Genomic DNA, 27,320 nt, shown 5'->3' with positions numbered 1-27,320 from the left:
CTGTTTTTTAGAGAAACAAGGAAAGAACCCCACAGAACCTAAAGATTCAGATGAAAGGTACCTGAATTAGTGAAGAATTAGAGTGAACAGCATCTTTTATTTAATTGTAGTGGTGTTATCTGTAACTTCAGCTACATGCAAAAGTCAAGCATGTTGCAAAATGTCAAAGCAGATGGCTGGCAAACCTGCTACAACAGTGTTGTCATTATGGGATGGGGCTGCTGGAGAGACAGCAGCCCAGCCAGGCTATTCCCAGACACATCCCTCACTCTACCATCCCCTTCAAGAAAAAATAAGCAAAAGCAGACACCTGACAGCCATTCTAGTGCATAACTTACATTTCTGTCAGCTGACTAAAGACTAAATTGTGTTCCTTATGCTTAATGTGTACGTGGCAGTTAAACGTTCTCCTTCCCATTTTTGCCCGTATCCAGGCATGATCAGTTAGGACACCCTGAAACTTCCTAAAACAGCATATTTTTTTCAAGGGAAACGCTATTTTTGGAACTTCTTTCTGTCCATGCCTTCCAAGAACTCTGTATTAACTTGGGCTGGGCTTTATCAATGTCCAGGGGCTGCTCCCTTGGGATAAGTGTGTGGGCAGCCTAGAAGAATTGAGGAGGCTCTCCCTGAACACCTGTCGATACCCTGTGTAACCCAGAACTTCGGCATTGTACAGAGATGCAGGGCTATTATTGTCTCTTGCAGTCAGTCCCACCAGTCCAGGGTATAAGAGAAAGCAAGGACTTCTCAGAATTCAGAGCTAAACTACTGGATCCCAAGTGCGCACACATCTTGAGAATATCAACTTAAATAATATGAACTTTTTAAAGAAAAGAAATAGATGACAAATTTATGGGGGGGTGGCAGAGCTCACAGCTGATCCTCTGAAGCCCATCCAGCCTATGGATGCAAGTGGAATGAAAGCACCAACCCCAGACAGGCACTGCATCTCCACACAGCCTTCTCTGCATACTCTGCTACCTTACAGGGAGATCACAAAGCTGTTACACCCCCTCCTTCTCTCCTGAGAGCCTGCTCTAGTATCCAGCCTTTATGGAGGTGGGGCAGAAAGCCCCAGAGGAGAGGAGGTTTGCTGCTCAGCAGCACACACGCCAAGGGAGAGGGAAGAGGGAAGTTCCCAATCCCCACAGGCTGTGAGCCCATTCCCAGCCTCTCTGCACAGTCACCTCCATCTCCAGATCTCGTGGCCTGAGTGAAATGCCTTTCCCTGTAATAATGCCAACACTGTTGTATGCATCAGTGGAAGGAGCTGCAAGAGAGCTCTGGGACACAGAGGGAGGAGGATAAAAACCTTTCATCCTATTAGGAGCTGTGAGGTTCCGAGAGCAGATCATTGATAGCATTGCGTGTAGCTTATCTTCCTCCTCCTCATCATCGTCAACAGAGGTAGAGCGGCTGGCAGCTAAGTGGTGGTAGTTAATAGTTACTGCTCAAAGAAAATAGTGAAAGAGGAGCATAAGAAGAAAGAACTCAATTCTGTGGGAAAGCTCAAAAGGACATGGTCAGCAAAGACAAAGGACCTGAATCCTGCCTTCTGCTCGAGGGCACGAGCTCCTGTAAACGGCTGTGAAAACTGAGTTTCTTACAGAAACAAAGCATGCTCCACCAAACTCAGGCCGGCATTGAGTGCGCACAGGCTGTGAGAGCACATATGGCACACCACAGCAAGGGAGAAAGATCCCAGTGCCAGCCTGCAGCAGCTGAGTATGCTTTTGAGCAAAGCTCCACGGCAATTCTAGGCTCCCATCTAGGTTCTGTCCTTCACTGTGCCCTTAGCAATGCTGTGGCCCCTTCTCTGAAACCTGTGCCAGATGCACCTGGACAGCAAACCCTCGCTCCCAGCTGTGTGTGGCCCTGCAGACAGGCAGAGGTCCTGCCTGGCACAGGAGCTGCAGCTCCTGCCCCAGGAGCGCCCGGGCTCTGCAGCCCCTCCAGCAGGCCAAGGCACAAGGTGCTTTGCTGGTGTGTGCATGGACTTACCTGTGCCAGCCCGGCAGCCCTGACAAAGCCCAGCCAGCCCTGTGGCCCAGGCCCCGGGGTCAGGAGGCTGCAGAGGAGATTCCTGCTTTCTCAGCTGCAGTAAGTCCCAGTATGAGCAGTTAACTCCAAATCCCCTGTAAACTTTAGGGTCTGATCTTCCCAGGAAATTCTTGCTTCTTTGCCAAGGGTAATAAAACTGAACATGCTGTTTGAGAACTAGCTCAAATACCTTCTTGCATGTAAGGAATTTGTATTCACTGATGACATGAGGTGGTTTGGTGCTCGGGAATTCATTTAGTTTCCTTGGAAGGGCCTTTATTTATCCATTGTTAAGTTTGTGCTTCCAAGCCAGGAAAACTTAGCCCAGGGAGTTCTTGGGGTACTTTTAAGAGTTTATGGTTGGTTTTTTTTCCTAATAACAACATTATGAGCAAGCAGTGTGGCCAGTAAAAATATCCTCACTTAAGGAGCAAAACTGCTCTTGGCTAGTCAAGCAATCTTTTGTTTCAGTCTCAGTTTGCAAGCCCAGGGGAGTATTTTGAAAACTTCCTCTGTAAAACACAGTGTAAATATAAGATTCCCCACCTCAACTCCATTTCCACTAAGATAACAAGTCTCACTGCATTAAGGAAACCTAAGCTGCACCTGTTGATCACAATTATCTCTTAGTGAAATTTTGTGAGAGGTTTGGGTTTTTTACCCCCTTACAAAAATGTGGCTTGTCACCTGCAGGTATTTCCCAGGATATTACTTCAAGATTTACTCAGATGTTTGATTTGGTTTTTTGTTTGGTTTTTTTTCAAACAAAGCAGAACAAAGGCACTTACTGTTATCGTGCTTGTGTCCAGGATAAATAATTCTGAACACATAGTCTGTGGATGTGTCCTCAGCTGGCATCTCCTCCAGGTCCACTGATTTGTTGCTGTTCCGTTTTCGAAGCTTTGGAAACACCTTGCCCTAGAGAAAATAATAATTCCATACATTCAGCTGTGAGTGACTAACAGAGTACAACAAACTAAGTATTGCAGACCTGTGGCATCTTAAATCTCCCAACTTTCAATGTTGGGAGGAGGTAAGGGAGAAAACAGTGGAGTCATATACAGCTGGTGGTTTTGGGGTACTTAACACTACTTTTCTGTGTACTATAAACCAGCCTTTTCTCGTAATCTATGGGAGCTGGGCACTCCAAGCCTCTGGCAGCACCTCTGTCCAGTCCATCTCAGTCTCACTCCTATTGTGTGGGTTTGTATCTTGATGCAACAGCAGATTCCAGCTCATTGCTCAATGGGGTAATGAGGTATGAACAATTTTTATAGACCATGTGTGTAAGAATCAAATTGGACTAATGGAGTTATTTTGCCTCCTACTTTACCATAAAGCAGCTGGAAGTCCATGCCCAGACCCTGTGGAGCAGAGATATCAACACCAGCCTCACCCGAGAGCTCACCAGAAAAAGCAGTACCTTGCCCTGCTGGGACCACAGCGGGGGCTCCAGCTGGCCACGGGGCAGGAGCCCATTCTCCAGACAGGACAGGAAGGCGAGGAGGTGCCCTCCCTGGGGGAAGTGCAGCGGAGGCCTCTGCGTCCCATCCTGACTCACCAGCACTAATGTCCATCTGCTTTCTGCTGCAAGGGAGGACAGGGGGAGTCCACACTGTTACATCAGAGCCTCAATTTTCTGCTCTTACCCTCTAAGTAAATATTATTTGGGATCATCACTAAGTAGATAAATCAACCTCTGTAATGCACAGTGTGATCTAGGGATGATACCAGCCCTTCAGTCCTACAGAAACTCAAGATACAAGCAAACTATGAAAGCCTCATGCAGTTGTCATCCTCTATCAGCTGGGACTGGGGATTTTAACACTCATTCCCACATGGCCAGAACTAGTCAGAGGTGTTCCCGACACTGAGGGAGGAAAAGCAATCATTCAAGTGGCTCTCCTGCTTATGAATTTTAAAGGAATATACGCCTAAGGGTTATGCTTACGTTGCTGATGGCAGTGGATGCAGACAATCTGGCTCACTGGCACAACCAATGCGTAGTCCCAGTAAACACTAAAAGGGAAGGAAAGAGCAGGCAACATTGTTTTTTCCATATTCAGGAATGCTTGCAGTTCCAAGCACCTGATAGAAAGACTCTGCTAAGTTAATAACTGCTTAATAAATCTGGTCAATTGAAGTACATTATTAGTCAAGTAAACGGCAAAGGAAAGCAGGTTTCTCCACACTGATACTGTGGTACCAGGTCTGTACAACCTCTGCTTCCCTCTTCCCCTTCCCTTCCCCTTTCCTGGTGCCCCCAGCAGGTTACACAGTGCTTCCCATCTTTCCTGAATGCAATGAGTACCTTTTCTCCAGTTCTGAATCTCCAAGGGTTCCATTCATCAGCTGGTTTGGAGTCCACTTTAATGTCAAACTATCTGCTGACTGATGAAGGGAGAGATACCCAGGAATTGCCTCCAAGTCATCTTTCTGTTCACAGAAGCAACAGACAGATAACCCAGGTGACTCAAGTGCACAAAATACCTGCATAAAATATATGTTCCTGTCTTTCTATGCCACACAAGTTTCAAAGCTGCAGTATTTGGGAACTGCTGAGGGAAACCCTAACAGCAGAAGTACTGGTATACAATATTGCTACAGAAAGAGGGGAAAAACCACAATACAGTCAGCTGGTTTATGAAATACAGTCCAGTAGGTTTGTTCCTGCCTACAGGCCCACTGCTCATTGACAGTGGTCAGGCAGTGAAAGCATTTGTCACTTGTCAAATCTACCCCAGCACAGGAGAGCCAAGCAGAAGGCAGCTCTGTGCTGAGAACAGAATGCAGCGAGCGCTTGGCAGGTCTGAGCTCCACCCCCAGCTACACCAGTGCCTCCTCCAGCCACAGCCCCAAACTCCACGCACTCACCGGCTGCACCAGGACGTTGTTCTTGCCGTAGAGAAGGTGTGTCCGGGAGTTCTGGTGCAGGGACTCCACGTACTCCCGCGCCGAAGCAGCAAAGCGATCTTCCGACGTGCTCCCGCTGGAGTGGCGCTTCCGGATCTACACACAAAGCCAGGGCAGGTCAGGCCGGGCAGGGACACACGAACTGCACCATTTACATCACTCTCTATGGACTGCAACTTCTTGTGCAGCCAGGGGAGTTTGCAGAGAAATCACCTGGACTCGTAACTCAGCCCTGACCATGGCAGCTCAGAATTTCTTGTGAACTACCTGATCAGATCACAACTGTCACAAGCCACAGAATTTAGTGCTGGATCTCAAATTTTTCTACATACAGATAAAGAGGACACTGTGGCCCAAATGGACTTCTAATCTGTGATAAAGGTTCCATTACAGAAGAGAGAAGAAAGGCTGTTCCAGATTCAGGTATCTACCTCATGGGGCTGTTTTTATTATCAGCCTGTGCCTTAACTCAGAAACACGTACAGAGTAAATACCTACTCCCAGGGCTGGGCGCTTGGAGGGGGAGTCCTGGCGGCCGTGGGTGCCATGGATCCGGTGCCGCTGCACCAGCTCATCAGCCGAAGGGTCTGTCCAGTAGTGGTCAGCTGTCTTTAGCTTGGTGTACTCCAGAGCACAGGGTCCAACTAGGAAAAGAGACCAAGGGAGAAACCTGAGTCTGCTCAGAAACATACCCAGTGCTATCCTGCTGGCTGAGCACTGAAGGTGAGATTCCCTCCTAAAGCCAAGTGCATATTAATGCTCACCAATCCTACGGGATCAGCCCACAACACAGACAACAACATAATAATGTATCACCCCTACTACCCAGGGCTGTATAAGAGTATTCCTGTAGGACACAATACCTTGCCACAGCAGCATGAGCAGTTACAAACTGCCAGCAAGCATTCGGTAAAAATCCATTCCCATTCTGCTTTCTGATCCAATCAATAATTACTAATAAAACCAGATGATCAGTCTCTTCTGGTCTTGTAAGCAACAAAACAACATCTTCAATGTTGCTCTATTATAAATAGTTAACTACATACGAGATATAAAATGCACTTCTTGTAACACTGTCGTAATGCAAAATGCTTTAAGACTATTTATTTTCTTCAGCATACAAAGTAACTTTGCAAGAACTCACCTAGCAGAGAAGCCAGTATTGGGCCACAAACAGGATCTGCCAGTAAAGCTTCTTTTTCATAATATTTACTAGGAATAAAAGATTAGAGCCCAGTTAAAAATATTCCTTGGTATAGACCATTTCAAAGCTTGGGTTTAGCTACAGGTCTAACATAATAGGCCAGTAAGAAAACTGTGTATCTGAACAGCCAGAGACAGGACCCAAGGAATCCAAATCCCAAATAGTCCCTGAATTTGAGAGGTAGAGGGAAAACAGTGGCTGGGATTACCCAGAAATCACCAATGTGAGCATCTCCTCCAGAAGCTCTAATGGAGCTTGACTGGCCCATCCACTGACCCTGTGAAGAAGTGTTGTGTTGGGTTTGCAGGTAAAAAAGACTTTTACAACATGGCGTGTCCTGAAGTGTTTTTAAAGACCATTAAAACATATTGTAAGAAATTAATTTACTCTATTTTACGGATCAACTTTTGAATAGATCATTTCCTAAACTATATCAACAGCACTGACTAGTCTCCATGGAGCATAAAACAAGCCTGGAACAACTAAAGTAATAAACCTACACTCCAGACTTCTGCATTTAACCAGCTGACCAGCACCCCTCCTTTGGATGTACATTCTGCCCCTGATCAGCTGTGCAATCCCAGGAAAGTCACCTCCTCTCGATATGCTCATTCTGGCTCACCTATTTTTCAGCTGAGCTCTGGAGGGGCAGGAGCTTGCCTTGTGCTCAGTGTGTTTACCCAGTATATTTGATCTGGGGCTTTGGGCAGAACTGCAATATGGGAACAAACAATAGTTCTCTGAAAGCAATTTTGTCCATTTTCCACAGAGACAAAACAATCCACACATTCTTAAACACCTCTTCCATCTGTGAGGAATCATCTTGAAACACCATGAAGAACAATGAACTACTACAAATAGCTCTTGCAATGACCCCGAAGTCTTGCCACTGCAGCAGGCAAAGCTGCTTTACAAAACCACATAGCTGAAAAATCCAAACACCCACATTTCTTGAATGCCACTGTCCTCTGTGGTCTGTTCACTAGATGGGGCTCAAACTCTAAAGCACCTGCTCCTCTTCCAGGACAGAACAGCAGAAGGATGTGAACATGGAGCATTTGAGTAGTAATGTCACAAAAATGCATGGCAACAAGCCTTATGAAAAGGTTTGTTTTATTCACCAAGTCAGGGTCTCAGAATCACAGACCTGAAGTGAAGGACCTGATCCTAACACATCTGAACAGATGGGGAAGGCAGTGAGGTGAACATCTACAACACACAGCGATGGAACAACTGAGAGCAAACTCTCCTGATGTGTCTGCTGTGGATTATGTGGAAAAGAAATTAAAACCTCTTGTACCCATGTATCTGCAGACACTGAGGCAGTGGACTAAAATGCTTTTGTTAACTGTGTCTCTGGGACGCGGCCAACCCTCGCTCTGTCTCTTCTGCACACAGCTCATAAAATCCAAGATGGCATTACATATCCCAGAGCAACAGTTTGCTTGAACAGCACAAAGACCTTTCTTCCATTCTCTTGCTTTTAGTGGCAAGATACATCATGAATGTATGACAAGGAAAACAGTAACACAAACTTGGAAAGTACTGTGAAAATAAGCTGCTCTGCCCTTAGCTCTCATCCTTGTTCAGACACATTGGCTTTGGATGGACAAGAATGTTCTGCCAGTGCAGAACAACAAGAGCACCCCTGCCAGCAAACTGCCATTCTGGGACCACACCCAGCTTTAGAGTCCCTTCCTTTCTCTTTTTATGGTAGATTGTCCTCAGTGTGCCCCATTAAGTCTTCTGTATCATGGGTTATGGGAGGGCAGGAAGGGTAGGAGTTAAGAGCTGCTCCTTGGCAAGCCACAGCTGATGCTGGGCAGCAGGAAGCAAGGACAGAAGAGAGAGGACTCGTCTTCACCTCTTAAGGAGTCCGTGTGGAATACATCCGTAAAGCACTGATGCTCTTCTCGGGTTTTGCAAGGGAAGACTTTCACTTTACACAAAGCTTGATTTTTCTAAAAATGAAACATTATTCAAAGAACCTGTTTTCACAACCCTAAGGTTTTATGTCAATAGCTCCTCCTGTTCTAATTCTCCTTTCTTTCATCTACAAAAGGCATTTTCCTCCCTGACATCCTGAAGTTCCAAAGGATTATTTTCAGCCCATGACATATTAGAAAACATTTCTATTCCACTAAGGTCTAGGTCCCATTAGAATATGGGTACCTAATATACTTGAAGTTAGGTTTTTAGCTGATTTCTGGAAAGCTGAATGTGTGTTAATGTTTTTTTGTAAGCCTGAGACACTGTCAATGATGCAAAACTAAAGTACATTTTTTTCTAAATGCTTGTGCAACTGGTTTTCATCTTACCAGAAGACTGCATCACAGGGGTTTGCTGAAGACTTTTGAAGAAATCCCTTGTTGCAGATACCTAAATGCATCAGTCCAACAAATCCCTGTGCTTCTGCTGCCTTCCTTACCTGCAGTTATCGACAATGTACTGCACAATCTTGTCCAGCACCTTCTCAATCAAGGCTGTCCGAACCCAGATGTGTTTGATGGCCTGAGGTGTCAGGACAGGTGTTTTGCTTGTGGTTGATCCCTGCCTTTTGAGGGGTTCGTGCCCATTTGGCTGATTTTTCCTGCAAAAGGTGATAAAATAAAAGTAGTCAGAATTTGGACTGTTTGATGACAGCTCGTGATGGGTTCATCCTCCTGCATCAGGTAACACAGTGCAGATGCAGGAGAAAGGTGGCCACAAAGCACAGGGGCAGCTTCCTTCTGCCCAGCACTGCAGGCTGCCTTGGCTCTCCACACACTGCCTCGGGCTGAGAGGGGAACAGGAACCCTCTGAATGTCTTTTCCAGAAAATCTCCCCCTTAAAATAGAAGAAGGTCCCGTTTTGCCTCAATGAGGAAAGAAACCCTGACATCTTCAAGTTCTTTGCCAGCACTTGGGTTTCCTTTCAGGAAACTGTTCAGTTACACAGAGTTAATACGTTTATTTGGGGCTGTTTCGGGTGAGATCCATCATTCCCCCCTGCACTTACACGGCCCCATGTCCTACAGGAGGGCATGACAGCAGCCCTACAGGGCAAGAAAGACACGTGACACCACTGACATCAGAGCAATTGAGTGTGGTTAGTCGCATCCTAAACACGGCTTTTCTTAAGCCACAGCCTCAGGAGCAATGAGGCTGTTACAGCCCTTCTGTCTCGTTTCATACATCCAGCAGAGTGAGTCCACCCCCTGCAGTATTTCCCAATAGTATCTTTGCTGTGCGTATTTTCTACAGCACTTAACTTTTGTGGCTGTTAATAGCTGAAAAACACACAAAATTTGTCCAAGAGAAACCACAGAATTTAAGTTCATTTGCTCCTCTCTGTTAGAGGATACAGCCAAAGGTCTCTGGTGGTTAGAGGGGTGTTTGTGTGGGCTCTTAACCAGGAGAGAGGCTGGTGAATTTTCAGCAGAAAACATCCTTCTTCCCAACATTTAAAAAATTAAAATTAATAAAATCCCTGTCTGTATCAGTAGGCACAATAAAAAATGCATCAAAAATAGGTACATATCTGTCAAAAACTACTTAACAAAGTCTGATAATTACAAGCCTAACAAAGATAAATGTCAGAAAATTACACAGAAATATAACTGCTAATTTAAATAACTGTCAATAATTGAAGACAAGCTCTCTTGGCAAAGCCCTTCTTATAGCAAATTGATCAAAGGCTAAAAGTTCCTACAATGTACAAAGAGCCCTTAGGGCTCACCAGTGCCTACAAACAGAATTAAAAATGCTCTTGTCCTGAGCTTATAGGACAAGATGCTCATGCACTGTGATTTCATCTACAGAACCACATGGAAAATTTTAACTTTGCTACTCACCACCAGCAAGCAGTTTAAGACTTTCAGTAATCTCAAGTCCTTGACTCCAGAATTCTGTTGTGTTTAAGTCCAGTACATACTGAACAGCTTTCCTATAACATCCATCTTCCCATCACTCTTTGTATCCATTAATTTAACTGTTTCTGCTATGATACCCACAAATCTGCTCCTGGTTTGGCAGGAGCATGCCAAAACAGCTTTTCCAGTATGTCTGTTCTTGAGTTCCTCCTTCCGCCCCCTCCCTTCCCACCAACAGTCCAAGCTGGTCCACCATACCTCGCCTGTGAGCCCTCTCTGAAATCACCAGTAATTAGTCACTTCTGTTACTGAGTGTGGGCTGAATGTGCTGCTCTGCTGTACTGAGAAGCAAAATGAAACACCAAAGCCCCAGTTCCCCACCTCTGCCCTTTTGCTCACTGCCAGCTTGATCAAACACAAACATCTACAGTCACTAACAAGACAAACTGCATCACCCGTGGCCAAGACAGGCCCCTGTGCACTCCCAGGGCAGTCTGTGTCCCACCATGCTGCACAGAAACACTGCATCAACTTGGCTGATGAACAGAGCCTCACCTGCTCTCTACCTGCTGCTGCAGCTCCTGCACCTTCTTGCACACATCTCCAGCTATGGCACAGGTCTTGCCCACCTTGGTGAAGAGTGCGGCCACCTTGTCGGTGCGCAGGAACCCGGCAGCCCTGCGCTTCAGCATGTGCAGGAGACACGCCTCCACCACACCTGTGGGAACAGGGACAGAATGTTACAGGTCCTGCTGCCTTCAGCCTCGGCCAGCGCCACCTGCTCACTGCCACTGGGCAGGTGTGGGCCAAGAACAGAGCTGGGGGGACAGACAGGAACTCAGAATCAGGTGATGCGAGCATGTGTCTAATCTGCAACTACAAGCACCTTGTAAAGTACAGATAATGGCAGTATATAAATGAACTGGAATCTCTCCGAGTATTTTCACCCCACTTTACACGTGCCACACAGAACCACGCTGTAACATGCCCTGATGGCCACCACTTGCACTATGCCAGCCTTGCAAGACTGCAACAGAAATCTATCCAGCTCTCATGTAACCTGCTGCAGGGAACAGAACTGAGAAATACAAATTTAAAAAAACCAAAACAAATCAAAACAAAAAATAAGCCTTCCTTGTCTATCGGCTCCTAAAGTGAGACTGCAGATGACTCACACAGTCAACACTGCCCATACAAAGGGATGAAGGAAAACAGACCAATTCATTCACAGGAAAGGGAAAAGACCCAGCAGTATGTGCCAGGTGTGTGCTCAGGGCAGGGCAGTCTCGGCAGGGCTCTGAGTGCAGCACCGAGCACGGCTCTCCTGTGCGGGGTGGCGGCAGGCAGCCCATCGGGACACCGCAGCTCCCCCTGCCACGTTAAATGCTGCTTACGAGTAACAAATGGCACTCCATCTGCTCTGACACACTCTCCCTCTCGCCCAACACTCGTGGCTCTTTTTGAGAGAAGGCAGCATTTTGTGGCACTTTACGCCCAACGCTGTCAGCTGCTGAGCATTTCCTGAAGACTGCTCTGCTTATTGTACCTGAAGGCTCCAAATCCCGTAACACCTGAAAGCCTCCATCTGAAAAAGACCTGTCCTCACTGCCCACGCCCTGAAAACTAACCCGAGTCCCAGGCCAGACTGGGGGCACACAGAAACACCTCCTGCCTGCTGAACCCTGAGGAGCCCCACCCCAGGAGCAGCCAAAACCAGACTCGGAGCTGCCTTACAGCACAATGGGGCAGTGCCCGTGGCCTCAGCTCCGGCACACTCCTGTTTGCTCAGGACACGAGCCCGATGGCATCAGACACAGCCACCAAGCAGCAGGTCTGATGCTGCTTCCCATGCTGGTGGCACTTCCAGCCAGAACTACTGCCTCAGAAGCCAACCACCTCCTCATGCACAACAGCCTGTGCACGGCACTGGTCCCTGGAAGGAGGAGCAGGACATGCAGGCACATCCCTGTGTGACCCCTCTCAACCATCAGAAACCTCGCCCGAGATCAAAGGACACCAGTGTGTGGCAGAGGCAGAGCCTGTGGTCTGACAGGAGCAGGAGCCCAGCGCTGACAACATCTCTGAAGCCAGGCTAGTTCCACTGAGAAGGAAAGGAGCATCCGTGCAGGGAACGCCGCGGGGGCTGGCGTGGCCACAGAGCAGCATGGAGGGACAGGGAGTGATGACAGCACGGGGATGTTCCTCACAGTACGGTCTAGCTCCTGTCTACCAACCATCACACAGCTCTTAATCCAGCAGCTGTTTTGCTCTGTCTTTCAATTAGAAATAAAAGAAAAAAGAAAAGCAGCTTTCCGGATGCCTGGAGCAATGCAGCAATTTGATTCCAAATCTTAAATGAAGCAACCTGCCTTTAAAAATAACTGCAAAGAAGTGCATTGCTGTTGCTTAGGAAACAGGCTCTCTTCCCACCTTCACTGCTTTTTTTTTTTATTTCTTTAAAACAATAAAATATTAATGAAACAAATTTAGTGAAAAGCACAGCAGGCACAGCTTTAATTATTAGTAAATGCTGCAGCTGCCACTAAGGACAATTTCCCCAGTGACTGTCCCTAGAGCCCCAACATTTAATTATTCCATTATGACATTTCTCATCACAAGAACTTGGGTAAGATCAGTCCCCAACTGCCTGTAACACACACACAGGGGTCATTTGCAAGGGGCGAGACACTGGAATCTGCTGCTGGATTGCCTCAAAATGTATTTTCCACAGGACAAGGATACATCCAGTTGTAAGTGTAAGGTACCCTCGGATTGGGGGGCAGGTTACAGCCCAGCCTGTGTGACCCTCAGGTCACTTCATTCTCCTACACTTCACCCCCAGACTGAGCCTAACAGCACTGGCTCTCAGCATGCTTTTCTCCAGGCTCCTTTCCACAAGAATTATTCCAGAACAGCTGACTCTACATTCACATCTGACTTGATCTGAACGTGCTTGCAAATACACCGTGGCTTTTATCCAGTTAAACTACAAAACATCCAAGCAGGGCAGCACATCTTGAGACACAGATGCCATCCCATTCAACCCAGGGGACCGTGTGGATGCCATCCTGGTGGCACAGGACAGCAGGAGGGGATCCCTCCCACCCACAGCACAGCAGTGAGGGACCAGCTCCCTGGCAGAGCCCCACGGGGCTTTCCTTTGGCTCTGTGTGCAAGGCAGGCACTGATCTCACTGCACCTTGCCAGCATCGCCCACAGCCAAGCTCAGCCAGAAAGGAAACTTAACACATCCTGAATAAACAGGCAGAAGAGTCACCTCAAGCTGCAGAACCTTTTAAAAGACATGAGAGGACCTTGGCAGTGGTGCTTTTTGATAAACCAAAACCAGGTGATGCCCGGGAGTTACAAACTGCACAGCTCAGACTGCTGCCTAAAGAGACAACACAAACTGGTTTAGGGGTTACAGCACAAGAACCTTTGGGACGGGGAATGGAGTTATTTAGCCATTTCTAGGAAAATTAACCATTTTTCCCTTTTTGGAATCTGACACTCTAGGAAGACCTAAAAATCAATGATTTAGCTGTTTCTGGAGAAACTGATAACATCAGAAAGGCATCAATGGGTGTTTGTGTGTACACACATGCTTTTGGCTACAGGTACATATGCACACAGGTAAGTAACTACTGCACAGCCCAATGTGATCCCTCCTGAGCCTGCCTACTGTCACTGTACCTACAACAAACACGTACAAAAACTGACCAGATAAAAAGGCAGCAACTCATCACACACCGAGCGGAAGAGCAGCTCTGCACTGGGAATAAATCAGCACAGCTCAGGTAATTCCCTTGTATGGTTCAGTTGACAGCAGCCATCTAAAAATTCATTAACTCCAGACAGTTTTGAGGCACATTCTCTGCAGTATCCACTGCTGAATTTAATTAAGTGCAGATATATTATTGATTTACAGTTCAAATAATCACGGTACCCACCAAGCTTCAGAAAATGTCACTTTTTTATGACTTCACCACAGCTACTTCTTCCAGGGCCAGGTGAACAAGTTCGGTTTTGTCCTTTTTTGCCTCTATGAAAATTCTGACATGACTTAATGGACTGTGAAATGAGAGTTCTGGGGCTGGAAGGGTAGTGAGAAGAGAAAAGGTGGTCTGTGGAAGCATTATTTATGGGGTGTACTTAGCAGATGAGATTTTCCTTAGACAGGAAGAAATACTGCAGCTAAATACCTTGTTTTCATGGAAACTGTGCACAGGGAATTGAATTCATGAGGCTGAAGAAATTAAAAACAAGTGAAAAGAGGAGGATGATAAAGAAGCCATCAGATGCTCACGATCCCCAGCTGCTGCTGCTTTACCCTGCTGATCACAGATCTGCCCAGTTTGAAACCAGTTTTATTGCCAAGTTCCAGCCTGCTGTGTCACTGGGACACACACGCCAAGCAGGCAGGACACTGGTACCCGAATGCCAGCTGACAGCAAAGGGCTGCAGAGGACACATCCCAACGTGCTCCTTTGCCCTTGTTTACCTGCACCCAAGCTGCTTGTGCTGGGCTGTGCCACAGAACATCCTATGTTCAATAATTCCCTAGAAAATAAATTTAAAAAGTATCTAAATGGACAGTCCCCAGTTCTAAAGTGGCTGGGAAACTTCAGGGCTAAAATTTGGTGACTGTTCCTCTTTAAAATCAAGATCACTAAGCTTCAAGGATCTCAGTAACCTCCAGAAAACAGAAGTGTTTTCATTAAACTCTGTTAAGGGTAAATCAGAATTACCAAAGTTTGTCTAAATATTGAGAATGATCCAATTTGATGGCCCAGAATCAAAGCAAAATGTTTAGCAGAGTTCTCTAAAAAGCACAAGAGATTTTATTTCACTTCTCAAGCTAAAAACACATGCAGTTCAAAAACTGTTTCATTTCACATCAGAGCTAATATTCACTCTGGTTCTTTCCTCCCCACTACAGCACACCACTCATTAATTTAAGCATCATCTTTGGAGCACAATCAAAAACCTTCTAAATGTGCGTGAAAAAATATTTGCCTCCCCCTCTCTGGTACTCTCTTTGGGCTAATGTGTTTATCAAGTGAGGCAGAATCTCTGTAAACTATTTTTTAAGCCTTATTCATCATTGAAAATGTTTGTTTTCCAAATAGGAGCAGTAATACAGGGAGACATGGGTTTTGTTTGTGAGAGATCTGCATTTCCATAGCAGATTAACTACATTTTAAAAAAATATCAATGCCAAAAACTTAACAAATACATCTCTGTTCCTCAGCTGATTTTATTTTCCTGTCATGAGCCTTAATACAGCCTTGTAATTTAGGGCCATGAAGGAAAAAATTTCTGACTCATGGTATTTCATTGCTTGGGGATGGCAATTGTGACGTTTGGTGGCTCTGATAATTGCTTGGATTTCAGGTCCTGAACGAGAAAAATCAGAACATGAGGTCCAGCATCATGCAGCCACTGGTTCCTAATTTGATCTTTTCTTTCAAACACAATTAACTTTGTGCAAAATAGGATAACAAGTCATCCTAAGACCAATGAAGAAGACAGCCTCACAACTAAGCCTACTGCTGTGGTTAACCGTGGGGTCTGTTAGCAGTGAGACTGTAAACCAGCACTGCCGGGCACTCCTGCAGCTCAGACACCAATCCATCCCGAACGACCCCACATATCTGGTCTCCAGGAGTCACCAGCCACATTCATGTTCCAAGGATTCCTGGTTTTCCACAGCCAGTGTGGATGGAGACTCATCCATGACTTCAGCTGAAGCTCTCTGATTGTGTTCCTACAGGATGTGCAAGGCCCTAAAACTTCAGACCTGATCTCAACTATGTGGCTCCAGAAAATCCAGCCACACAAGTGCTTTCCTACTGCCTCCCACCTCCAGAATAAATGGAGTACTCATCTGCCTTAGGAAGCTGGGAAGTAACTCTGGAACTGTTGTGCACATTCATTAACAGCAATCCTGTCATACACGGGATTGGCTCTAAAATGTGAAGAGGACCCAAGAGCCACTCTGTTTCTCAGAACACACCAGTCCTGTTGCTGTGAACAGATACTGAGTGACACAGAACTATTCCAAATAACAACTCCCTCTACTTATTTTTGAAGAAGGAAGCATCTTACACTGATGATTATCCAAGCCTAGATGCCCCAGGGCTCTGTGAAAGGAAGCTGAAAAGGATGGATACAGGACCCACACATCAGGTCTCGAGTGTGGAATTACAGCCTGAAGCACAGACATCTCAGAAGCACTTGTGGGTGATAGCTCTCCTTGCTCTGTTTCTGAGAACAATAAATGCTCACACAGTCCTGATGTACACAGACACTGCAAGAGCTTGAGAGCAGAAGCACCAACATAAGACACAAATGCCAGCTCAGGAGTGCTTCACAAAAGCAGCCATGGAGTCAGGCTCTGACCTGCCACAGCCTGGCACGAGTCGAGATTGTATTTGAGTTTTGAAGGAAATGCAGGAAAGCTGAAAGAGCTGCTGTACAACTTACAGGAGCCCATGAGATAAACTGTACTGAGAAGGAGCAGTATGATAACACTCACCTACCACCCAGCACATCGTGCTTGTAGACCTGGAAGTCACCCACAGAGAAACAGGATGGACCCTGCAGAGCTGGCCAGGGGCACCCACAGCCCTGCACGGCTGCTGCATGGATCTGTCTGTGCATGGACCTCCTCACCACCCTCCTCTACCACCATGTCCAAAACCACCAAAGGGTTCACAGGCTGCTCAGTTGCTTTCAGAGAAGACTGCACTGACAGCTGGGCAAGCCAGCACTGGGCTGTGCTCAGGCAAGTGTCCCTTCTCTCTGGGTCAGCAGATGTCCGCTGGAAGGCCTCAGGCCACCTCTCTGATGTATTATTCACACAGAGAAAGCAACAAGGACTGCTTACTAATGGGAATTCATTATCTCCCAAGCTCCCCAGGGCAGCCACCACATCCTTCTTCTGTTTGAAGGGCTGCACACATGACTAAATGCAGTCACAGATCACATACAAACACCTTCAGTCAATATCAGACCCAGCTCTGCAGTCAAACCCTGTCACCTTTCCCAGTGCATGACTGGACAGATCGTGACATGGTTTTGTTCTTCTTTTTTTAAGATCTGTGATATTTAAACACAGCATTACCCAGAAAAAAACCCAGTCGTTTTCATCAGTTAATAAGAGAAGAAAAACAACATGCATAATGGGGATGGAAAAAAAAAGAAAAAGCTGAAGTCAATGCAGCTAAATCAACGGGACTGGCTCATCCCCTAGGGCTGAGCCAGCCAAGCTTCCTCAGCTCCTCGAGGAGAGGCTCTCTGCTCCTCTTGCCTGCACCTGAAATTGCAGGGTCTGCAGCAAGGATCCTCAACAAATCTATCAGGATAGAACAGTAATCTAATACCCAGAAACAGCAAATTTTCTCCTTGGGTTTAAAAGGGGAGAAGCATTTCTGGTCTGTAAGTCTGGTTTAGACACAGTTTTAAAACAGATTTGGAAGGCAAAGATAATTCAGTGACACTGAGAAAAGGAAAAATAAATACTTCTAAATGCCTCTGAAGTGAAGGACTGTAACCAACACTGGGGGTAAATTAAATATTAGTAACTGAAGATGGGAAGAAAGAGCACATATCAAGTATCCAAAGTATAACAAAAAAGCTACAAAGTATAAAGAAAACAAAAAGACAATGGGAGATTTTTTGTTTTCTTTGCTAGAAAAGCCTCAACGTCTTACAGGATTTGAGTTCAGATTCAGGAACAGGAAAGGACCTGGTGATGCCCCTGCCATAAACCCACCCAGGGCTGCACAGCTCCAGTGCATCCCCCAGGAACAGCAGTGAATCCCCCAGCTCCCTCCTCTCCCTCACACCCCAAAGGACACAAGCAATGCAGACCTCCCATCCTCAGACAAGGTGTACAAGAAGCCCCAAGCACAACATTAAATACCATTCTGCAGCTCAGATCAGAACTGGCCTTTTCAGTTCAGCCACAAAGGGATTCTGTACATTTTAATTAATGGGTTTAATTACTGGTAGCAGGCTTATTATTAAGGCCAAAAAAAGCTTTTCCTGCAGTTCATCCCTTCCTTAATTTAAACTGAAATCTCATTGAAAAGCCAAGTTATGCATGTTTAACAGTGCCCGAGTTACTATTTTTACTCACGTTTACTGCTAACCTTTCCTCCAAACACAGTAAGTATATTCCCTTTGCCAAGCAGGCGTGCTGAATTTACACCTAAACATATATTTTGATTGTGACACACACCAACTCTCCATAACCCACCTCAGTTCTATGGCAATTAGTTTATAGCATGGGGAATTCAGGATTATTTCATTTAATACACTCAATATATTATTCAAAGAGAACAAACTACTGAAACTCGTTTCAAAGTATATATTGAAAACGTAGAGATCATTTGGGTAACCATGTCTGGGGCATTCATGAATAAACCCTGTCTGCAGTGTGCAGCTGACTAAATGCTTAAAGCAGCATGTTACTGTCAGACTAAAGATGGGCAGCCACAGAGAAAAGGCTTAGCGAACTGCAGGTAGCATTACACAAACACTCCAAGTGTAATGCACGGAACTGGAAACCCTGTAAATACACTTCAGGTGACTGCAGAGACAGAGAAATGCTTCTTTCCTCTTCCCCCTTTCCCTCAGAAGTGCAGAAGCGGGAAGGAGCTGGTGTTGCTGGCGAGAACAGCTCCAGCCAGGGATGCTCCGGGCGGGCTGGCGGCAGGAGGGCGCGGGAGGAGAGCGCGGCGCTGGCCCTGCCGCAGAGACGGAGCCCCACGTCACGGGGGCAGCCGCCGTTCCCAAGGAAACGTCTCTACAGACAGAGCCCAGGCTGCAAACATCCACGGCCAGCTTCCAGCAGAAGCGCTGGCCACTGAAGATGCTCCAAAGACACTTGCATCGCTGCACTGTCGCCTGACTGGCCACACAACAGCGGCCACAGCAACCCATAGCCCAAAGGAACTTGGAATTTTTGTCCCACAATGGCACACGTCAGCCACAGGCCAAATGGAGCTGCTGTGGCTCTGAACCATAGAGCCAGATTTCCTAGAAATCAGAGGGGATGACAGAACCTCCTGCACTCACTGCTTCCCCACACATTGTGACACACACCAACTCTCCATAACCCACCTCAATTCTACAATTCCTTCTGCCAGAGCACCCAGGCAGAGACCACAAATCCCTCCTGCTGGATGAGCAGAGCCGACACCATTCCTTCAGGCCAGCAAGGGTGGCACAGAGCTGGAGCATTTCCTCCAGGACAAGTAGCACATGCCATTTAATTGGCACCTTCAGCCATCTAGGACCTAGGGCAGCTACAAACTGTTCAGCTACTGACGCAGAGAGACCCTGAAATCAGCTATCATGTATTTAAGAGACTCTTGCTAAACTCAGCCTACCAAGAGAGTAAAATGATTCACAAGAATTCTATATTTATAGCAAAGATTCACCAAAAATGACTCATGTACTGAACCATCTAATTTTAAATAGAAGGGAAAAACCTCTTGAAGAGACACATGAAACTGGAGTGGGGGAGAGAAGAGAACTGCACACACAGGAGAGCACCAGCCAGGAGCTGTTAGCCAAATCTGCTGGAAGGGATTTCTCCATTCAATCAGCCAAAGTAAAACCAGAACATTCAGCTTCACCTTCTTCTGGTTTAGAGTTAATCAAGGCCTCTGTTCAAAGCACCAGCAGGCTGGAGTCCTGCCTTAGGACAGGTAGGGTTGCTGGGCAATAATGAGGCAGCTCCATGCAGAATTATTAGTTCTTCAGACCATAAAGAATTCAGAACACAAAACCAACTGGAATCACAGTAGGAGGAAGAGACAAGTATGAAGACTTTAAAGTATTCCTAATTTTGGCCACGCAGAGTCTAACAGAAATAGCTGCCACCCCACCACCCCTTACACCAACAATGCAGCACAGCTTCCAGGACAGGATTCCAGGAACAGAGAGCAGGCAGACCACTCTGGGCGCTCCCTGGAACACACGGCCAGCCTGCAGCAAGGCCACCTGTCATCCTGGCTGGGTACTTGGAAAATGACATCTTAGAAGAGTTACATTACAATTTGTAATGTACACACACGTAGCAAATACAGAGGTGAAATGGGCCTGAACACCATGATTTCTAATATCTAAATCCCTGCATTTACCTCTGACAGCAGAGAAAATAAATGTCTAGAGTAGAGGAAAAGTAAGGTTAGGTAGCATTAGCTCTTCCGCGTGACATTTACCACATAAGGCGATGATGTGACTGCTGTCTTCATGTACAAATTTCCGGGTGACAGCTTCTTCCATGATCTGCTTTACCTAAAATGAACAGAGAGAAATGATTGTATGATCCTAACAAAATCAGCACAGCACTTGGGAGTTTCAGTTTCAACCACTGCCTTGCCCCACACCAACAGACTAACAGCTCCCTCACATCATATTTTGCAGGGAAAAATGGATTTAAGAAGGGAAAGCACAAACAAACCTGAGGGGCTTATCACGGAATGAGGGAACCTCTGGCAGAACAAGGACAGCTCTGTTTGGGGTGTGCCCCCACAAAAGGCTGAACTATTTCAGTGTGCCCACAGTACCCTCCAAAGCACTTCTCCAGCATAAGTTCCAAAGAGCTGTGTGAGACTTTTTATATGATTCATCCTTGGCCTTCACACAGTTTCTTTTGCTCATGAAACCAGATGGTGTTGCTATGCCCCATTTCCACTTGTGCCATTCTGCTCTTTTTCAAGCACAGAGCATTCCTGAGTGACACAGGCACACATTCCCAGAGAAGTTTAGGGCCATCTTCCCCCTACCTGGGAAGCATGGAACATGCCACAGCAATTACAAATTATGCCTTTGAAGCTCTGCTGCACCACCAAACAGTATACAAAATTATTACAGGTCCTACAGAGAAGGCAGTGCCTTCAGTTTTTGCTTCAAGACATGACTTAATAATTATAGCAAATAAAATTACACTTATCACACTTTTTAATGATTTCAAACAAAGTTCCTTTCCACTTTCAGGGTTGATGTGTCAAGTTCGAGAGGGAAATCATTGCAAATTATTGACTTTCAAAATTTAAAGAAGAAACAGACAATTCTTACAACGAGGCTCTTGGCGACAGGCTGCAGTCACCCTTGCTCATCTGCCAGTGATTCCTCCCCAATGGCTTCCTCAGCCTGACACCAGATGAAACCTCATTGCCTCCACCAACTCATTTATCAGACACTCATTTCCTCCTGGCCACGGAGAGCTTGCTCTCTTCCATGTACAAATCAACCATCATTTTTGACTTCTCTCATTTATGAGCTACAATTACAGTATTATGACACTCTGACTAAACATAGGCCAATTCACTTTCAATATATGAAAATATGTGCTACCATGGCAGAAGATTTAACCAGACACTCCCTTTTTCCAACGTTTAGAGCTAACTGGACACCATTTCATGGCACTGAGAGGTCCCAAGGTTTTGAGCTTTTCCGCTCAGCGCTGGACCAGGAGAAGCTGCAGGTGCAGTGCTCCATCGACAGCTGGGCTCTGCAACTGCCCGTGGAGATGCCCTCTCCAGTTTGGAGGGCTTCCTTCTCCAGCAAGACCATCTGCAAGACCAGTTCTGGATGCTGTAATTAAACATCCCCTCCCCCAGTAATCATCTTGAGGCCTCTGTGCCCACTCCTACACCCCCAGCCCAGCTGGCAGCAGGCTGCAGCTCTGGCACTTGCTGCACGAGCCTTTCAACACATGGCATTCGCCTCACTGCAAATTCTGGATCAAATGGATCCTCCAGAATTTGTGTTCCTTATCAAACAAGAGCCCTCTGAGTTGCAAAGAAAACATCAGAGGGAAAAAAAGCAAACGTGTAAGAGGCTTTGAAAGAACATGTTTTATAGCTGAGGACTTCAAAACAAGTCTTTTGCACTTCATAAAACCTGGCTCATTGCTCACACCTGAGGCCTGACAATATAAACTGTGCAGGCAATTTGTTTCTTTCCTGTGGCGTTTCTGACCTGGCTGTTGGAACTCATGACCTCACAGTGAAGCAGCTGGAGGTGGAGGAGTAAGAGAGTATCAAGGAAGAAGCAGAGGTGTGAGGAGGTCTCGTGATGGGCACTCACATCTGGCTTATCCTGTGTATTCAGCAATCCCTTTGGCCCAGTTTTGTCCACCAAAGGAAAGGGCTGATGTACTGCTGGCAAAAAGCAACTCCAAGCGCCACTGGCATGAAGATGGACAGAGTCTGCCTTGGTGCAGCACAGTCACACCAGCCTGTGCACATATGACTCAAGGTCACAGACACGACTTCAGGACTACAGACCATGAAATCAGTCTCAGCATCCTAGAGAACAGTAACTGGGATTCAAATCCTACCACCAGGGAGGAAGAAGAGTCATTTCGAGGAGCAAAAGCTCAAGTGCTCGGCAGCCAATTCACTGCTACCACACATTTCGCAGGCACACCCCAATCCGCTCAGTATGTTATTTAGATCCCAGTCAACAAAAAATATTAACTGTATAAAAACTGAGAAAGAAAAGGGTTTCAGATGCAATAATCAACACTACTTTTCTACAGCAGCACCCTCCGGTGTCCCCCAGGAGACTTCAAACCCGGGACTCCAGAGCTAAGGACACAGAGCAGGCACTCTGTGTGTTCCCCACTGCCACCGGATGCCGAGCGAGCTCCGCACATTTTCTGGAGAGTGACTGAACGTTATTAGAAAACATTTTCAAGGCATAGACAGGATATGAGAAGCTTCAAAAGCTGGAATGCAGTGTTCTTCAATCCCACATCATCGCTCACTGCCACGTAATTCGTGGATGCTCCAGGCAAGGAGCTAAAGCAAGTGATTCTGATCAAATGGAACGCAAGCCTTTTTTTTTTTTTGCTTGTTTCCTTTATTCCCTTGCAATTTTGCACAGCTCTTCATAGGGAATTCTGCTGCTTTGTCTCTGATCTGGGGAGGCACTTGAAAATGGTGCTTTCTGAGCACAAGCCTCCACACACACAGTGGCAGCTACCAGCTGACCTGACCAAACTGCAAATTAATCTCATTAACAGAAACATGACCACCTGTCCCCACAGTCACCCATCTACCCCACAGGGAAGGAATCAGCCGGCCTACAGCTGTGTTTGTGCAAGGGATGGAGGGCTGCAGCCTGGAGCTGGGCCAGAGCTGCTCCCAGAGCTGGAGAGGAGTCTGTGTGGGGCCAGCTGTGACACCGGCTCCTGTCCCAGCCCTGGAAACACCTTCCTGTTCTCTGTGCCTCCCCTGCAGAACACCACAGGAGCTGCCCATCCTAACCAGGCTGTTGTCTGCACTTGCCCAGTGGCGCGAGCACAGAGAGGCAGCACAGGCGTGTCACTCAGTGTCACTGTCCCTGAACAGCTGCAGCAGGAACCACGTCAGCCACAGCCCTGGTGACAGCTGCTCGCCCTGGAAAAGGTGCCAGGCACCGGAGGCACACATTTGCCAACCACTGCAGAGCAGGGACAGGAAAGCTCTGCCCACCCAAGTAAAGATCTCAGCACATGAGGAGTATAGAACATCCTGGTGGCAGCATTATCCAGACAAAGCAAAGCAAACTCCTCAAAGAGAAGCTGCTCAGCATTTGCAGCATGTTCTAATGGATCACTGCTCTGATTTACTCCCACACCCTACAAGGGCCAAAAACTTTCAGAAGCAAACACCAAACATACATCATAATACATGGAATATTTATTAAGTTTCACCCAAGAAATGCACAGGAGAAATGCCTTACGTTTAATTTTTAAAAAATTTTATTATAAGGAAGCTTTAAAAATTGCAAAGAAGAATGCTCATAACATACCAGAATAATCAGGACCACAGTTAAAGCCTACAGCATTTTTTCCTCAAAGGAGAAAACCTAATGTCCAGCACCTGTTCTTTAGCTTGTACAGCTCCTGCTCACCTCCCTTACTGACAGCTCCTGCTGCACTGACTCCTTACTCCTGATGAAAGACTGGTGGTGTAAATAAAAGCTGTTCAATAACTATTGCACTTCTGCTCAGAAGTCATTACATTTCAGTTGCAAGTTGAGCAATTGAGTGTCTGAAGTGCACTGAAATCCTTCAGGGTAGAACAGCTAAGGTTATTGTTATCCTGTTTGTTTCACAGCTAGAAAGTACTGTTTAAATCCAGAAATGGCAAAACCTTCCATTTCAGGAGGCAAAACGAAATGGCCAGAGAAAAGCCTGTTTTATGAGTCTGTTTGTCACAACAGATTTTCCTGCAGAGAGAGATAAATGCTTGAAACGTGAACTTCCAAGCGGCCTCAGCATGAATCCCAGCAGCTACGTTTTCTAAACACATTACATGTCTTCCTTTCTGTGAGAGCCAACAAAATACATTCCCTACCAATGGGAACTGAAAGTCCATCTGAGGAAAAGCAAACAGCATTACATTTCCCAAAGGAAAAATGCAGAAGTTTTAGCTGAGAGAGAGAGGCAAAATAAACTAAACACTTTGCACCAAGTGATTTTGGAGATGACTGTTTTATACTTTGCAAAGACAAATTAATTTTAACAGGCTTAGTAGAACAGCCCACAGAAAGAATCTGCTGCCTCTGAACTCCTCTGGATTATTGAGATTATGGGAAAATAATTTAACAAGAAATAGAGTCTGGGTTTAAAGGACAAGGGAAGGGGACGAGGGCTCTGAGAATGGACATGGAGTCAGGTTTTCCCAGCAAGCCCACAGCACACAGCAAGGAGGCAGAAGGGGCTGTATGAAGTCACACACGATAAAAAATGAGGTTGAAAATTCTATCGGAAAAAGTTAATTACAGTTATTAAGGGCAGCATCATCTGGTGGGTGGTTACTAGTGGCTTGTGTTCAATTCCTGCCTCTGTCAATTGATTATTTAAGACAAATAAAATCTCCATCTCAGTGTCTCCAACTGCCTCCTGAGCCCATTTTCTCACTGTGAGCACAGACAAGGGCTCTTCCACAGGTGTGTGAGGGCACAGGTGAGGGGTGTTACCTCCACCTGTTTATAATTACCAAAAGCTCTGGCCAACCCCTAAAAAGCCAAGCCATTATAAATGCTCTAAAAGAGCATTTGTGAGGATTTGGAGAAGGAAAAAACAAATCAGAGACAAAACAAAACTGCAGATGACACAGAAGGTACAAATAACACTTTCAAGCATTATTCAAGTCATTTAAAAACCAGAATCCAATTAAAAACATTTTAGAGGTTTTAAAAACAAATTAGCCTCATACTTTTTAATTACACACCACTTCTTCTCCTCAGCTTGAGCTGGCTTGGATCATGAAAATCCATTTCACTTTCCATCTCGTGCATTAGCGCAAGATTGCAATGTTCACACTTGGAAAACATTTCTCAGATTTATTTATATATTTAAACATTACTCAGGAGAGCAAGTGCACCCACTTCTAAATAAAACCTTACACTGCCTTAGCTCAAAGGTTCTAGTTTAAGCAGAAATTTCTAATCAAAGTGGCAGGTTCATGGCTGCATTCAGCAGGTGCCACCTGCCCACAGCCAGTTGCTGGCTGGATCATCCCGGGACACAGTCCTGCCGCTCCACATACAGAGCATCCTCAACATGTCTGTCCCTGCTCTGCCCCTTCCACACTCCCCACACTGACTACAACACCCGATGTGTTCTGATTTCAGCATTAATGAGCATCAGGACACAGGAGTCAGGCTCAGGAACCTTGGCCACAGTGACAACTTTTCACCTGAGCTTTGATGGCTCCTGCTGCTTCCCCAGCAATAAACTGGGGAGGAGAAGAGGAGAAGGAGCAGGAGGGCAGGTACCTATTTAAAATAATTGTTACTGCTGTGATGGATAAGCATTACATCTTCACTTCGTTGCTGTGTAACAACACGCAGCTACCACCACAGCCAGTGCCACAAAAACACAAAATACAATACTTCGGTGCACGGGGAAAGACGGCCACAGGGAGTCCCACCTGGAATGTGCTCCAGAGGTGTCCACGGTCCAGGGCTTGTGCACACCACAGGCACCTCCTCCCACCTCGGCAAGGACCCTCGGCAGGAGCCTTGCTCTGCGGCAGGAGCTGCTCCAGCGCGATGCCATCGCGGCGGGCACCCCGCCCGTCCTGCCGGGCACCTCCAGCCGGACAAGGGGCACCGCGTGAGGACCAAGCGCCAGCAGCCCGAACCGAGTGTGACCGAACACCGCCGCCCCGCTCGGATGCGGGGGTTGGGCTCCTTATGCACATACGGCTCTGGCTGCCCTAGCACGGCAATGTCACACAGGTGTGTACAGGAACAACCACCCAAATTCCCAGGGCACAGGTGCGAGGGCCAGACCAGAGGCACCTCTGCCAGGGCTCCGACACCTGGGAGCCAGCGCGGCTCATCCAAGGACACCTTAGGAATACCTTTGTTATTCACGATTTCCCCCCCTTCTCCTCTAAAGCTCACAGTTAAGAAAAAGTCATAAAAAACGAGTACTACGGGAAACACAAACCCCGGGAAAGGGAGCGGCAGCCGATGGCAGCCTCCTGCCGCAGCAGGAGCCCCGCGGGCGGCATCTCTGCTCCCGGTGCGCCCGGGAAGAAAAGAGCACCGAGGTTCTCCCGGAGCAGCATCGCCCCGACAGAGCCGCCAGCCCGGCCGAGCGGAGCCGGGGCACAGCCTCAGGCAGGCACGCACGGCTGCGGCGGACAAACCCCGCTCCCCGCCGAGGGAACCGGCCCCGTCCGCAGCCTCAGGGCGTTCCCCACGCGGCGCACGGTCCGACCCGCGGCCCCCCGGGGAGGGACCCCCGTTGCGCGGGGCTCTGCCCGCCGCACAGCAGCCCTCACCCGCCTCCGCCCTCACCTCCTTCTTCACGTTCCACAGCAGCCTGTCCTTCACGGCGTCCGCCGAGCAGCTCATGTTGGCGGGCCCGGGGCGCTCACAGCTCCCGACCCGGGCCCGCCGCCATCTTCACCGCGGCGTGACGTCAGCGGGCGGGGCGGGCCCGCGCGGCACCGCCCGGCCGCGGGGGGGCGCCGTGGTGCGGCCAGAGGCGCGCGCGGCTCCCGGGGCAGCGAGCGGGGGCGGGACGGAGGGACACGGAGGGACACGGCGGGACACGGAGGGACAGAGGGACACGGCGGGACACGGCGGGACACGGCGGGACACGGGGGGACACGGAGGGACACGGCGGGACACGGCGGGACACGGCGGGACACGGCGGGACACGGAGGGACACGGAGGGACACGGCGGGACACGGAGGGACACGGCGGGACAGAGGGACACGGGGGGACACGGCGGGACACGGCGGGACACGGCGGGACACGGAGGGACACGGAGGGACACGG

General features: G+C 47.4%; 1 protein-coding gene across 7 annotated transcripts in view; it reads right to left on the bottom strand.

Moving 5' to 3' along the window:
* SGSM2 (small G protein signaling modulator 2) overlaps window positions 1-26,974 on the bottom strand; it is a 38,928-nt gene extending 11,954 nt beyond the window's left edge. For 3 of the 7 annotated variants that reach the window (XM_042026512.1, XM_042026516.1, XM_042026515.1), the window contains exons 1-12: window positions 26,835-26,974; window positions 20,246-20,321; window positions 10,566-10,728; window positions 8,589-8,750; window positions 6,101-6,168; window positions 5,455-5,600; window positions 4,918-5,052; window positions 4,355-4,479; window positions 3,995-4,062; window positions 3,467-3,630; window positions 2,832-2,961; window positions 1,316-1,450 (exon numbers count right to left, since the gene is read on the bottom strand). In XM_042026512.1, the coding sequence (XP_041882446.1) occupies window positions 1,316-1,450; window positions 2,832-2,961; window positions 3,467-3,630; window positions 3,995-4,062; window positions 4,355-4,479; window positions 4,918-5,052; window positions 5,455-5,600; window positions 6,101-6,168; window positions 8,589-8,750; window positions 10,566-10,728; window positions 20,246-20,321; window positions 26,835-26,891 (1,429 nt within the window). In that variant the 5' untranslated portion in view covers window positions 26,892-26,974. The remainder of the gene's footprint in view (window positions 1-1,315; window positions 1,451-2,831; window positions 2,962-3,466; window positions 3,631-3,994; window positions 4,063-4,354; window positions 4,480-4,917; window positions 5,053-5,454; window positions 5,601-6,100; window positions 6,169-8,588; window positions 8,751-10,565; window positions 10,729-20,245; window positions 20,322-26,834) is intronic. The other 4 variants (XM_042026514.1, XM_042026513.1, XM_042026517.1 and 1 more) reach the window with 4 other exon arrangements.
* Window positions 26,975-27,320: the final 346 nt, after the last annotated feature.

Source organism: Corvus kubaryi, unplaced genomic scaffold (assembly GCF_017639235.1).
Source record: "Corvus kubaryi isolate FWS band 111438036 unplaced genomic scaffold, C.kubaryi_AGA036_p1.0 37284, whole genome shotgun sequence".
NCBI lineage: Eukaryota > Metazoa > Chordata > Aves > Passeriformes > Corvidae > Corvus > Corvus kubaryi.
The sequence above is the reverse complement of the archived record's forward strand: the minus strand, read 5'-3'. Positions and strand labels throughout refer to the sequence as shown.